Raw genomic sequence first — 14,425 nt, 5'->3', positions numbered from 1 at the left:
TTTTTTAGTAGAGACGGGGTTTCACTGTGTTAGCCAGGATGGTCTCGATCTCCTGACCTCGTGATCCGCCTGCCTTGCCCTCCCAAAGTGTTGGGATTACAGGCTTGAGCCACCGCGCCTGGCCAGATATTTTCATTCAATACGAAGTTCTTTCTTTTTTTGAGATGGAGTCTTTTTCTGTCGCCCAGATTGGAGTGCAGTGGCGTGATCGCGGCTCAGTGCAACCTCTGCCTCCTAGGTTCCAGTGATTGTCCTGCCTCAGCCTCCCAAGTGGCTGGGATTCCAGGCGCGCACCACCATGCCCAGCTAATTTTTGTTTTATTTTTTGAGACGGAGTTTCGCTCTTGTTGCCCAGGCTGGAGTGCAATGGTGTGATCTTGGCTCATTGCATATTCTGTCTCCTGGGTTCAAGCGATTCTCCTGCCTCAGCCTCCCGAGTAGCTAGGATTACAGGCATGTGCCACCAAGTCCGGCTAATTTTGTCTTTAATAGAGACCGAGTTTCACCATGTTGGTCAGGCTGGTCTCGAACTCCTCACCTCAGGTGATCCACCCGCCTCGGCCTCCCAAAGTGGTGGGATTACAGGCGTGAGCCACTGTGCCCGGCCTCGAAACAGATTTCTAAGTTGACATTTCTTTTTTGTTCCCCACCATGCACTAATTTTTTTTTTTTTTTTTTTTTGGAGACAGAGTCTTGCTCTGTCACCCAGGCTGGAGTACAGTAGTGTGATCTCGGCTGACTGCAAGCTCTACCTCCCAGGTTCACGCCATTCTCTTGCCTCAGCCTCCCGAGTAGCTGGGACTACAGGCGCCTGCCACCACGCCTGGCTGATTTTTTGTATTTTTAGTAGAGATGGGGTTTCACCGTGTTAGCCAGGATGGTCTTGATCTCCTGACCTCGTGGTCTGCCTCCCTCGACCTCCCAAAGTGTTGGGATTACAGGCGTGAGCCACCGCGCCTGGCCTTTTTTTTGAGACAAAGTCTCATTGTATCGCCCAAGCTGGAGTGCAGTGGCATAATCTTGCCTCACTGCAACCTCCGCCTCCCATGTTCAAGTGATTCTCTTGCCCCAGCCTCCCCAGTAGCTGGGACTACAGGCTCCTGCCACTATGTCCAACTAATTTTTGTATTTTTAGTAGAGATGGGGTTTCACTATGTTGGCCAGTCTGGTCTTGAACTCCTGACCTCAGGTGATCTGCCCGCCTCAGCCTCCCAGAGTGCTGGGATTACAGGTGTGATCCACCTTGCTCGGTCCTTTTTTTTTGCCTAGGTTGGAGTGTACTGGCACAGTCACAGCTCACTGCAGCCTTGAGTTCTCGGGCTCAAGCGATCCTCCCACCTCAGCCTCCCAGCTGATTGCTTAATTTTTTGGTAGAGATAGGGGTTTCACCACGTTGTCTAGGCTGTCCTTGATCAAGTGATCCTCCCCGCCCTGCCTCCCAGAGTGCTGGGATTCTAGGCGGGAGCTGTGGTGCCTGGTCCTGTTAAGCATTTGAAGCTGTTATTCCACCATCTTCTTATCTTCGTTTATCTCTGGCTTTCAGCAGTGTGACTCTGGTGTGCCTCGCAGTGGTGTTCTTTGTCTGTATCCTAACTTGAGAGAGTTTGCTGAACTTCCTGGATTTGTTATTTGATGTTTTTCATTAAATTTTGGGGTTTTGGCCACTCTTTAAATTTTTCTGTTCTATCTTCGTTCTTTTCTGTCTTTTTTTTTTTGAGACAGAGTCTTGCACTGTCACCCAGGGTGGAGTGCAGTGGCGCGGTCTCGACTCACTGCGAACTCCACCTCCCAGGTTCAGGCCATTCTCCTCCCTCAGCCTCCCGAGTACCTGGGACTACTGGTGCCTGCCACCACGCCTGGCTAATTTTTTTTAGTTTTAGTAGATTCGGGGTTTCACCTTGTTAGCCAGGATGGTCTTGATCTCCTGACCTCGTGATTCACCCGTCTTGGTCTCCCAAAGTGGCCTTCCAAAGTGCTAGGATTACAGGCGCGAGCCACTGCGCCTGGCCTGTTTTTTTTTTTCAGTGAGACGGAGTCTCACTCTGTCGCCCAGGCTGGAGTTCAGTGGCGTGATCTCTGCTCACTGCAAGCTCCGCCTCCCAGGTTCATGCCATTCTCCTGCATCAGCCTCCTGAGTAGCTGGTACTACAGGCACCCACCACCATGCCTGGCTGATTTTTTTGTATTTTTAGTAGAGATGGGATTTCACGGCATTTGCCAGGATGGTTTCGGTCTCCTGACCTTGTGATCCGCCTGCCTCGGTCTCCCAAAGTGCTGGGATTACAGGTGTGAGCCACCGTGCTTGCCCATTTTTTTTTTTTTTTTTTTGAGATGAAGTCTCACTCTGTCGCTCAGGCTGGAGTACAGTGGCATGATCTCTGCTCACTGCAACCTCTGCCTCCAAGGTTCAAGTGATTCTTCTCTCTCAGCCTCCTGAGTAGCTGGGATTACATGGGTGCGCCACCACGCCTGGCTAATCTTTGTATATTTAGTAGAGGTGGGGTTTCACCATGTTGGCCAGGCTAGTCTCGAACTCCTGACCTCAGGTAGTCTGCCCAACTCGGCCTCCCAAAGTGCTGGGATTACAGGCTTGAGCCTTTGCGCCCGACCCTCATGTTTTCTAGTGAGGAGCATTTGATGCTGTACCATGGGTTCCTAAGGCTCTGTTTTTTTGTTTTTTTTTTTTGTTTTCTTCCAAATCTCTGCCTTCAGATTGTATACCTGTTATTTTTATTGATTCATTTCTGTTTTTCTCTTTAGAGTTGGTTGGATTCTCACTCTGTCGCTCAAGCTGGAGTGCAGTGGTGTGATCATATCTCATTGTAGCCTTGAATTTCTGGGCTCAAGCAGTGCTCCCACCTCATTCTCCCGAGTTGCTGGGACCACAAGCTATTCACCTATGTCTTCTGCCCTCTCCCTTCTGCTGATAAGCCCATTCAGTGAATTTTTTATTTTTGTTTTTGTGTTTTTCAGTTCTAGAATTTCCATTTGATTGTTCTTATATGATTTGTTTCTCTACCGAGATTCACGTTCCTTTCATTTGGGTATGTCTACTCTGATGACCCCTCAGTGTAGAGCTCTAGCTCTGGCCCCTTGCCTGGACTCAGACACAGATGCATACCTGCCTGCTGGATGGCTTCACTGGAGTGTGTCTGGTTGTCACCTCCAATCTCAGTGTCAAATGGAGGTCCTGATTTTCCCTCTAGTCTTCTACCTTTTTTAGCCTTTCCTTTCATAGTTCCCTCACAGGTGTTACTTCCACATAGTTTCTCAATCTGGAATTCTCAGCTTTACTCTGACCTCCTTCCTTTCTCATTGCATTCCTGCCCCTGGTCTTATTTGTCAGCAGGGCCTGGCGATGACCACTGCTGGAAGGTGTGCTCTTGCCTTCATCCCCACCATCCTGTCCCATCTCATCCCCTGTCTCAGCCCGTCTCTCTTGTCTCTAGGATTGGAACTCTAGCTTCCTGTTCAGTGTGGTGTTGAGAAACAGAGATTTTGTGGATGATGATTCCCCCTGCCTTTAGACTGTGTGGCTTCCCACCGCCCTGTCTGCCTCACCAGCCTCATCCCTTTCCATCTTCCTTATTGTTTATTGGGCTCTGGCCTCCGTGTTTCCAACGCCCTTCCTGCCTCCTGGTCTTTGTGCTTGCTCCTGCTCCCTGCAGCCTTTTCTCCCAGCTCGCGTGTGGCAGGCTTACCCGCCGCTAAGTGGGCCATGCTCAGTTGAACCTCTTCAGAGAGACCTTTAGCCTCCCATTTGAGGTTTCTTTTCCTTTTCTGTCATAGTGCTTATTTCGACCTTTGTTGACTTTGTCTCCCCTATTTGATGGTAAACTGCTTGACCGCAGGAACCTTTTTTTTTTTTTTTCTTTTTTTGAGACGGAGTCTTGTTCTGTTGCCCAGACTGGAGTGCAATGGCATGGATCTCGGCTCACTGCAGCTCCGCTTCTCAGGTTCAAGTGATTCTCCTGTCTCAGCCCACCGACTAGCTGGGACTATAGGTAGGCGTGCACCACTATGCTGGGCTAATTTTTTTTTTTTTTTTTTTTTTTTTTTCTGATACGGAGTTTCACTCTCGTCGCCCAGTCTGGAATGCAATGGCGCGATCTTGGCTCACTGCAACCTCTGCTTTCCGGTTTCAAGCGATTCTCTTGCCTCAGCCTCCCGAATAGCTGGGATAACAGGTGCCTACCACCACGCCCAGCTAATTTTTGTCTTTTAGTAGAGACAGGGTTTCCTCAAGTTGGCCAGGCTGGTCTTGATCTCCTGACCTCATGATCCGCCTGCCTCGGCCTCTGAAAGTGCTGGGATTACAGACGTGAGTCACTGCACCTGGCCAAATTTTTTTTTTTTTTTTTTTGAGATGGAGTCTCACTCTGTCACTCAGGCTGGAGTGCAGTGGTGTGATCTTGGCTCACTGCAAGCTCCGCCTCCTGGGTTCACACCGTTCTCCTGCCTCAGCCTCCCAAGTAGCTGGGACTACAGGTGCCTGCCACAATGCCCGGCTAATTTTTTGTATTTTTAGTTGAGATGGGGTTTCACCATGTTGGCCAGGATGGTCTCGATCTCCTGACCTTGTGATCCACCCGTCTCGGCCTCCCAAAGTGTTGGGATTACAGGCGTGAGCCACCGCATCCAGCCTAATTTTTGTATTTTTAGGAGAAATGGGGTTTCACCATGTTGGTCAGGCTGGTCTTGAATTCCTGACTTCAGGTGATCCGCTCACCTCGGCCTCCTGAAGTGCTGGGATTACAAATAAGAGCCCCCACGCCTGGCCAGAAACCGTGTCTTTTCTAGTTCATTTTTGTGGTCTGAACACCCAGAATGGACATAAGCACATAGAACTGCTTAATGTTTGTTGAAGGAATGAGTGAATATTCCCAGTATCTAGCAAAGAGCCCTGCACAGTGGACATTTTATGATTGAACTAGTGGCATCATTCTGTGTTAGGTTTCAGAATTAGAATTGAAGTTTTTTTGTTTTTTTTTTTGAGACGGAGTCTCGCTCTGTCGCCCAGGCTGGAGTACAGTGGCGCGATCTTGGCTCACTACAAGCTCCGTGTCCCGGGTTTATGCCATTCTCCTGCCTCAGCCTCCCGAGTAGCTGGGACTACAGGTGCCCGCCACCTCGCTCGGCTAGATTTTTATTTATTTATTTATTTATTTATTTTTTAGTAGAGACGGGGTTTCACCGGGTTAGCCAGGATGGTCTGGATCTCCTGACCTCATGATCCACCCGTCTCGGCCTCTCAAAGTGCTGGAATTACAGGCTTGAGCCACTGCGCCCGGCCTCGGCTAGTTTTTCATATTTTTTAGTAGAGATGGGGTTTCACCGTGTTAGCCAGGATGGTCTCGATCTCCTGACCTCGTGATCCGCCCATCTTGGCCTCCCAGAGTGCTGGGATTACAGGCTTGAGCCACCACACCCGGCTGAGTATTTTTTTTTTTGAGACAGAGTTTTGCTTTTTTTGAGGCGGAGTCTGACTCTGTCGCCCAGGCTGGAGTGCAGTGGTGCGATCTCGGCTCACTTTAAGCTCCGCCTCCTGGGTTCACCCCATTCTTCTGCCTCAGCCTCCCGAGTAGCTGGGACCACAGGCGCCCGCCACCATGCCTGGCTAATTTTTTTTTTTTTTTTTTTTTTTTTGTATTTTTAGTAGAGACGGGGTTTCACCGTGTTAGCCAGGATGGTCTCGATCGCCTGACCTCGTGATCCGCCCGCCTCGGCCTCCCAAAGTGCTAGGATTTCAGGCGTGAGCCACCGTGCCCGGCCCTTTTTTTTTTTTTGAAACAAAGTCTTGCTCTGTCGCCCAGGCTGAAGTGGAGTGGCATGATCTTGGCTCACTACAGCCTCCACCTTCCGGGTTCAAGCAGTTCTACCTCAACCTCCCGGGTAGCTGGGATTACAGGTGTGTGCCAGCATGCCTGGCTAATTTTTGTATTTTTGGTAGAGACGGTTTCACTATGTTGACCGGGCTTGTCTCAAACTCCTGGCCTCGCGATCTTCCCGCCTTGGCCTCCCATAGTGCTGAGATTACAGGCGTGAGCCTCCACACCCAGCTTGAGTTTTGTTCTTGTTGCCCAAGCTGGAGTGGAATAGCGCGATCTCAGCTCCCTGCAACCTCTACCTCCCAGCTTCAAGTGATTCTCCTGCTTCAGCCTCCCAAGTAGCTGGGATTACAGGCATGTGCCACCACGCCCAGCTAATTTTGTAGTTTCAGTAAAGATGGGGATTTACCATGTTGGTCAGGCTGGTCTCGAACTCCTAACCTCAGATGATCCTCTCATCTCATCCTCCCAAAGTGCTGGGATTACAGGCATGAATCACCGCGCCTGGCCTGGAATTGGGTTTTTACAATTGATTTCAAAAGTAGAAATTGAACTTTTCAAACATAGCCATTGGCCGGGCATGGTGGCTCATGCCTGTAATCCCAGCACTTTGGGAGGCTGAGGCGGGTGGATCACCTGAGGTCAGGAGTTTGAGACCACCCTGGCCAACATGGCGAAACCCTGTCTCTACTAAAAATACAAAAATCAGCCGGGCATGGTGGCAGGCGCCTGTAATCCCAGCTACTTGGGAGGCTGAGGCAGGAGAATCACGGGAACCCAGGAGGTGAAGGTGCAGTAAGCCACGATCACGCCACTGCACTCCAGCCTGGGCAACAGAGCGAGACTCTGAAAACAAAACAAAGATAGCCCTAACTCTTGTTTGCTTCAAAGTCTTAAATGTGTTATAAAGTTTCATCTTTGACAAGACTGTTGCTTTTTTGGCCACTTTATTCATTTTAATGACAAGACTGTTGCTTTTTTGGCCACTTTATTCGTTTTAATAGACACCTTTGTGAGCAGTACAAATTTCTTTATCAGAGCAGAATAGCAAGAGGAATTTGGTAAATGATGAGCACCTTCCAAATTTGTGAATACTCTTCTAGTAATGTCTGATGTGTGTATGGTATGTGTAGTGATATTTAGCATTTTATTAAATTTCTGTTCTTTTGGCCTTGTTTTAGGTTGCAAAGGAGTTTGGCTTCCAAAATAATGGCTTCTCAGTTTACATCAATAGAAACAAGACCGGAGAGATAACAGCCTCCTCCAACAAATCCCTCAACTTGCTAAAAATCAAGTAAGTGTCCTCTGAGGAGGAAGCAGGGTATGGGGAGAAATGAGGTCCCCATGATCTGTCTGAGGTTGCCCAGTTTTATCCTCTTTCCTCTTCACACCACTCATTATGGTCTTATCAACTGACCAGAATACACGTGACTGTGTTGCTTGCCAGGGATTCAGTAATTATCCTGAATCTGCCGTTGCTATTGAGCAGATTTAATTGACTTTGCAGAATTCTGGAGTTTGTGTCACGGAGGAGAAAGTTATTGTCTCTGTCCATGTATGGCGTGGAGTGAGCTGCATACTCAGCTGCTTGTCTGGAGTGAAATACCTTGAATGCAGCTGTGTGCAGGGAAATCACGTTAGCCCTGCTGGCTTGGGTAGGAGTGCCGGCAGTGCAGTGGCCCATGCCACTCCATAGAGTTGGTCATTCAGGACCGTCAGGACTCAGAGACCTCTTATCACAGCCTGGCTGCTGCCTGGTTTTGTAAAGTGTTACTGGAACACAGCCAGGTCGTGTTGTTGGTGCCAGTTTTCATGTTACAAGGGCAGAGTTGAGTAGTTGTGGTAGACCGTGAGGCCTGCAAAGCTGAAAGTATTGACTGGCCCTTTACAGAACACGTGTGCTGGCTCCCATCGAAACTGTTTGGGCACTTGCTCACATATCCCTTAGATCAGTTCAGTCATTAGGGAGCGAGTGGTCAGTTTTCCTCTCGACGCTGCAGGTTGCATGTGCTATGGCCACTGGCTCAGTGGTGGGCCTGGGACCTGCTGGCAGTTGGCTGTGGGTCTGTTTACCAGCCAGAATGATAGGCTGGTTTTGCACTTTGGTCACTTTTAGATTCACAGATTAATATATCTAGGGACACAATATGCAATCGTAGCATTTATTTGTTCTTAACAAAGATTTATTTGGCACCTACTGTTTGCCTACCCCTGTGATGAGGTGAAACAGAACCTCTTGTTATTGTTCATTTCCAGAGTGACCCTTCCTTTGAGCTTATGAAGGGTTTTGCATCTTGATAATTCTTTTTTCTCTTCTCTTCTCTTCTCTTCTCTTCTCTTGTCTTCTCTTGTCTTGTCTTGTCTTGTCTTGTCTTGTCTTCTCTTCTCTTCTCTTCTCTTCTCTTCTCTTCTCTTTTCTTTCTTTCTTGAAGGGTTTTGCATCTTGATAATCCTTCCTTCCTTCCTTCCTTTTCCTTTTCCTTTTCTTGAGACAGAATCTCGCCCTGTCACCCAGGCTGGAGTGCGGTGGTGCGATCATAACTCACTACAGCCTCGACCTTCTGGGCTCAAGTGATACTCCTGCCTCAGCCTCCTGAGTAGCTGGGATTACAGGCACATTTTTCATTTTTAAATCAAATCTGGCTGGTAATTTTTTTTTTAAGTTTGAATCTGGAACACGTAACCGTATCTAAAAGTAAAGAGAATGTGAATGCACACCCTCTGTCCCAGCCAGAGGAACTCTCAGCTCATGACCATGCTTGTGTCCCGCTGCTCTTGCCCTCCTTCCTTCTCTCCTGTTGCTTGGCCTTTTTTTCTCTCTCCCCTTTTTAATTATTAAACAAAATGCGTACTGAACACCTCAGAGAACAGTGTATGCCTTGATGGGTGAACCTTATGTGTCACCATTGCAAGCACCAAGCAGGTCCGGGGATAAGGCATTGGCAGCCACCCCGGAAATTTCCCTAACGGTGTCTGCTGTTCTTTTTTTCTTTCTTTTTTTTTTTTTGAGATGGAGTCTCGCTCTGTCGCCCAGGCTGGAGTGCAATGGCGTGATCCCAGCTCACTGCAACCTCCGCCTCCTGGGTTCAAGCATTTCTCCTGCCTCAGCCTCCCAAGTAGCTGGGACTACTTATATAGAGATGGGGTTTCACTGTGTTGGCCAAGCTGGTCTCAAACTCCTGACCTCGTGATCTGCCTGCCTTGGCCTTCCAAAGTGCTAGGATTACAGGTGTGAGCCCCAGTGCCCAGCTCTTTATTCTTTCATTACTTGAGTATCTGTCCCTAGACACTGCCAGTTAGTCTTGCTTTCTTTTTTTTTTTTTTTTTTTTGAGACGGAGTCTCGCTCTGTCGCCCAGGTTGGAGTGCAGTGGCCGGATCTCAGCTCACTGCAAGCTCCACCTCCCAGGTTTACGCCATTCTCCTGCCTCAGCCTCCTGAGTAGCTGGGACTACAGGCGCCCGCCACCTTGCCCGGCTAGTTTTTTGTATTTTTAGTAGAGACGGGGTTTCACTGTGTTAGCCAGGATGGTCTCGATCTCCTGACCTCATGATCCGCCCGTCTCGGCCTCGCAAAGTGCTGGGATTACAGGCTTGAGCCACCACACCTGGCCTAGTCTTGCTTTCTAAGGAAATTTGTATGTCTTACATCTTGTAATCTTCAGGTTCACCTTCTGTCTCTTTCCTTTTCTTAAAATTTATCTGTTGAGGAACTTGGTTCCTTGACCTGTAGGGTTTCCCACTCTGAGGTCTTGCTGATTTCATGTTCACAAGACACTTCAGCGTTACCCTCTGTGTCCTGGATTTCCTGCCGATCCACAGTGGTTTACAGAGGCCTGACAGGCCATTCCCTCAGCAGGACCATGGGGTGCTGTACACCTACCTTTTTTTTTTTTTTTTTTTTTTTTGAGACAGAGTCTCAATCTTGCTCAGGCTGGAGTGCAGTGGTGCGATCTCAGCTCACTGCAGCCTCTGTCTCCCCGGTTTGAGCGATTCTCCTGCCTCAGCCTCCTGAGTAGCTGGGACTACAGGTGCCCACCACCATACCCAGGTAATTTTTGTATTTTTAGTAGAGACGGGAATTCACCATGTTGGCCAGGCTGGTCTCAATCTCTTGACCTCAAGCGATTCACCTGCCTCAGCCTCCCAAAGTGTTGGCATTACAGACGTGAGCCACCACGCCTGGCCCCCTGCCTTTGTCTTTTTTCTTTTCTTTCTTTCTTTTTTTTATTTTTTTCTTGAGACAGAGTTTCATTCTTGTTGCCCAGGCTGGAGTGCAGTGGAATGATCTCAGCTCATTGGCAACCTCCGCACCCCCGGGTTCAAGTGATTCTCCTGCCTCAGCCTCCTGAGTAACTGGGATTACAGGCATGTGCCACCAAGCCCGGCTCACTTTTTCTTTTTTTTTGAGACGGAGTCTCGCTCTGTCGCCCAGGCTGGAGTGCAGTGGCGTGATCTTGGCTCACTGCAAGCTCCACCTCCCAAGTTCATGCCATCCTCCTGCCTCAGCCTCCCGAATAGCTGGGACTATAGGTGCCCGCCAACATCCTGGCTAATTTTTTGTATTTTTTGTAGAGGTGGGGTCTCACCATGTTAGCCAGGGTGGTCTTGGTCTCCTGACTTCGTGATCCACCTGCCTCGGCCTCCCAAAGTGCTGTGCGTTAGCCACCGCGCCCGGCCTAATTTTGTATTTTTTTTTTTTTTTTTTGAGATGGAGTCTTGCTCTGTTGCCCAGGCCGGAGTGCAGTGGCTGAATCTCAGCTCACTGCAGGCTCCGCCTCCCGGCTTTATGCCATTCTCTTGCCTCAGCCTCCCGAGTAGCTGGGACTACAGGCGCCCGCCACCTCACGTGGCTAGTTTTTTGTATTTTTAAGTAGAGATGGGGTTTCTCCATGTTGGTCAGGCTGGTCTCGAACTCCTAACCTCAGGTGATCCGCTGGCCTCAGCCTCCAGAAGTGCTGGGATTACAGGAGTGAGCCATCACACCTGGCCCCCTCTTTTTTTTTCTTTAGAGACAGGGTCTTTGTCGACACCATTGTGAGCTATGATTGTGCCACTGCACTGCAGCTGGGCAACAGAGCAAGACCCTGTCTCAAAAGTATATAAATAAATAAATACTCTGATTATTTTTCCCCCTAAATCTGGCTGTTGGCTTCAAGTCTTCACAGGTGCCATGTTGCTCCTGGTTTCTCCTAGTTTCTGCTCTGCTGCCACGTTGGCCCACTGGCCTCCAGTGAAGACCACTGGGTGGCTGAGTGCTCCCCATCCGGGCTGTGAGACATGGGAGCCTGCCTCTTGGGTCTTGTGACTGTTGGTATCTGTCTGCCCCCACTTGTATCCCTGCCCCTACATTGCTGTAGATGCATCGGTGGGACCTGGCATGCGGTCTAGCTGTCTGCAGGAGGGAGATTTGGGAAGAGCCACTGACTTTGGCACCTGCCGCCTCCATGTCCTAGAATCCCGCCTGGTCATTTTGGATCGCCTCTGTCACTAACCCTCTTCTTCCATTTCGTTGTTCATTTAATATCCCATGTAAAGGTTGATATTCTGTCTCAGAATTTCTGTCTCTGAGTCTTTGCCAGTCTAACTCGGTTAATTATGTCTCTACCCACTCTTACTTGCGTGGTAGTGTGTTACTCTTCTTTTTTTTTTTTGAGATGGAGTCTCGCTCTGTCGCCCAGGCTGGAGTGCAGTGGCGCGATCTCGGCTCACTGCAAGCTCCACCTCCTGGGTTCATGCCATTTTCCTGCCTCAGCCTTCTGAGTAGCTGGGACTACAGGTGCCTGCCACCACCACCCCTGGCTAATTTTTTTTGTATTTTTAGCAGAGATGAGGTTTCACTGTGTTAGCCAGGATGGTCTCAATCTCCTGACCTCGTGATCTTCCCACCTCGGCCTCCCAAAGTGCTGGGATTACAGGTGTGAGCCACTGTGCCCGGTCCAGATTTAGCAGCTTTTCTACAGAGAAGGTTTGCATTTGCTTTTGTTGGCACAGGGGGGTGTGATGGACCTACAACTCCTTCAAGTTAATTTCTGTCTTTGGACTTTCTGAACCAGATGTCATCATCCCTGGTTCGGCCGCAGATTCATGGCCCAGCAGGCCTTTGGTTACAGTCTCAGAGGTGACTTTTGTTTTTTGCTCTATACTAGATAGAGGCAGATGGGCTTCCTCCTTGGTTCCTATTTTCAGCTGGTAGGTTTTTCACGCTGTTCAGGCATTCTTTGGTTATCTGCATTTATGTGGAAGTTTCAGACTCAGTTGCCCCCTCTGGGCAGGGAAGCTCAAGTCCTTGTCTCCCAGTGCTCAGCAAACTGCTGTAGGCCCAAAGTTGTGAGTGAATTACTGAGAGTGGCCTTGGCCCCGTAAGCAGCTCTGAGCTCTGTGTTGCTGGCTGCTGTCTTGAGTGCACTGCTGGGTTTGTCCTCTGAGGATTTCCTCCACTTTCTTTAGAGCTCAGCAATTGATTTTAGAGTATATTTGTTGAAATTGATCTAGTGTGTAAGTCAAGTTTTTTATATTAGTAGTTAGAGGGTGTTTAGGAATATGTAATCTGCTATTAGAAACAGACGTCTTGACTGGATGTGGTGGCTCACGCCTGTAATCCTAGCACTTTGGGAGCCTGAGGCAGGCGGATCACCTGAGGTCAGGAGTTTGAGACCAGCCTGTCCAACGTGGAGGAACCTCGTCTCTACTGAAAATACACTAAGTATCTGGGCGTGGTGGCAGGCACATGCCTGTAATCCCAGCTACTTGGGAGGCTGAGGCAGGAGAATCGCTTAAACCCGGGAGATGCAGGTTCCTGTGTGCCAAGGTTGCGCCACTGCACTCCAGCCTGGGTGACAGAGCAAGACTCTGTCTCAAAAAAAAAAAGAGAAAGAAACAGACATCTCTGACTTCGTAATGTTCGGTAATGTTCGTCACCCCCGAATGAGGGAAGAAGAAGGGGAGGGAAGAAATTAGTTGAAGAGCTGCCCTGAGCCCCGGTGTCCGTGTGTCCTTGAGGCCTCTGTTCTTCCTTCACACTGTGTTGGTTTGGAGCTGTGGATCCTGCCCTCTCAGTCTGTGTCCTGTGTGTGTGTCTTGTTGGCAGCAGTTAAATATCCATCAGAGGACATGCTGCAGCCTTTCTTCCGAGGCTGGCCTGGAGGGTTAGTGTTGGCAGCCATCTCTGGTCACTTGGGACCCCAGGCGGCTTCTGTGGACTGTGAGTGGAGATGCTTGTTGGTCTCTGAGGTCAGCAGTTTGCCATGGCAGTCAAGCCTGGCACCAAGTTGGCAGCGTGACTCTTTAGACTGAAACTGATGGAAAACCAAATGTGACTTGTGGCAGCCTTTTTGGAAAGCCGTATGTCAGCAGCTTCAGAGACAAACAGAAACCCTTAAGCATGACTCTTGGGAGTTTGCCCTTTAGAAGGAAAACTGCAGGGACGTCTGTCTGTGGGTGTTTTTGGGTGGTGTTGATGGTGGCAGAAACTGGCAGACAGTGTGCATACTCGTCAGTGTGGGAGTGGCTGAGGAGTGGTTAAGCAGCCTCACTGGGGAACATGCAGCCATTGTCATAGCAATTAGACGCAGACCCCTTATATTTGGAGGATTTTATGAGGGGTCGTTGAAGTAGAAAAGTATGTCTCTGCTAATCTCACTTTATTGTGTGTGTGTGATGGAGTCTCGCTCTGTCGCCAGGCTGGAGTGCAGTGGCATGATCTCAGCTCACTGTAACCTCCGCCTCCTGGGTTCAAGTGATTCTCCTGCCTCAGCCTCCCGAGTAGCTGGGACTACAGGCATGCGCCACCATGCCCAGCTAATTTTTTTGTATTTTTAATAGAGATGGGGTTTCACCATGTTGGTCAGGATGGTCTCGATCTCTTGACCTCGTGATCCACCTGCCTTGGCCTCCCAAAGTGCTGGGATTTTTTTTTTTTTTTTTTTTTTGAGACGGAGTCTCGCTCTGTCGCCCAGGCTGGAGTGCAGTGGCCGGATCTCAGCTCACTGCAAGCTCCGCCTCCCGGGTTCACGCCATTCTCCTGCCTCAGCCTCCCGAGTAGCTGGGACTACAGGCGCCCGCCACCTCGCCCGGCTAGTTTTTTGTATTTTTTAGTAGAGACGGGGTTTCACCGTGTTAGCCAGGATGGTCTTGATCTTGTGACCTCGTGATCCGCCCGTCTCGGCCTCCCAAAGTGCTGGGATTACAGGCTTGAGCCACCACGCCCGGCCAAGTGCTGGGATTATAGACATGAGCCACCGAGCCCGGCCAATCCCACTTTTTAAAAGTAGTGACAGCTCCCATGTGTGTCTGTGCTTCCGTGTGTATGTGAACGCCAATAAAGCAGTGGAGATACATGCAGCCAGCACATGCAGTGTTGGGGGAGGAGGGAGCCTCCCAGAGGCCAGAGGAATGGCTGAGGGAGGTGGGGGCCAAGCAGAGGGTGAGAGGTGGGAGGAGAGGCCCTGAAGCCCAGCAGGTCCATTGTGGCTGTGTGTACATGAAAAATCATTTAGGTGTATGGAGGCTTCACAGACTTTAAGGTAAAATTGTAAGAAAAATTAAATTCCAGAGACCTGCATACTGGTCTTTATAATGCCAAGAAACATAGGGGAGAT

The 14,425-nt window shown here is 49.5% G+C and overlaps 1 protein-coding gene across 7 annotated transcripts in view; it reads left to right on the top strand.

Moving 5' to 3' along the window:
• The window catches only part of NPLOC4 (NPL4 homolog, ubiquitin recognition factor), an 86,832-nt gene that overhangs the window by 9,843 nt on the left and 62,564 nt on the right, over positions 1 to 14,425 (top strand). For all 7 annotated transcript variants that reach the window (XM_028836929.2, XM_015120587.3, XM_077973281.1 and 4 more), the window contains one exon: positions 7,010 to 7,122. In XM_028836929.2, coding sequence (XP_028692762.1) covers positions 7,010 to 7,122 — 113 coding nt within the window. The remainder of the gene's footprint in view (positions 1 to 7,009; positions 7,123 to 14,425) is intronic.

Source organism: Macaca mulatta, chromosome 16, assembly GCF_049350105.2.
Source record: "Macaca mulatta isolate MMU2019108-1 chromosome 16, T2T-MMU8v2.0, whole genome shotgun sequence".
Taxonomy (NCBI): Eukaryota; Metazoa; Chordata; class Mammalia; order Primates; family Cercopithecidae; genus Macaca; species Macaca mulatta.
Note: the sequence above shows the minus strand (reverse complement) of the source record. Positions and strands in the feature narration are given on the sequence as shown.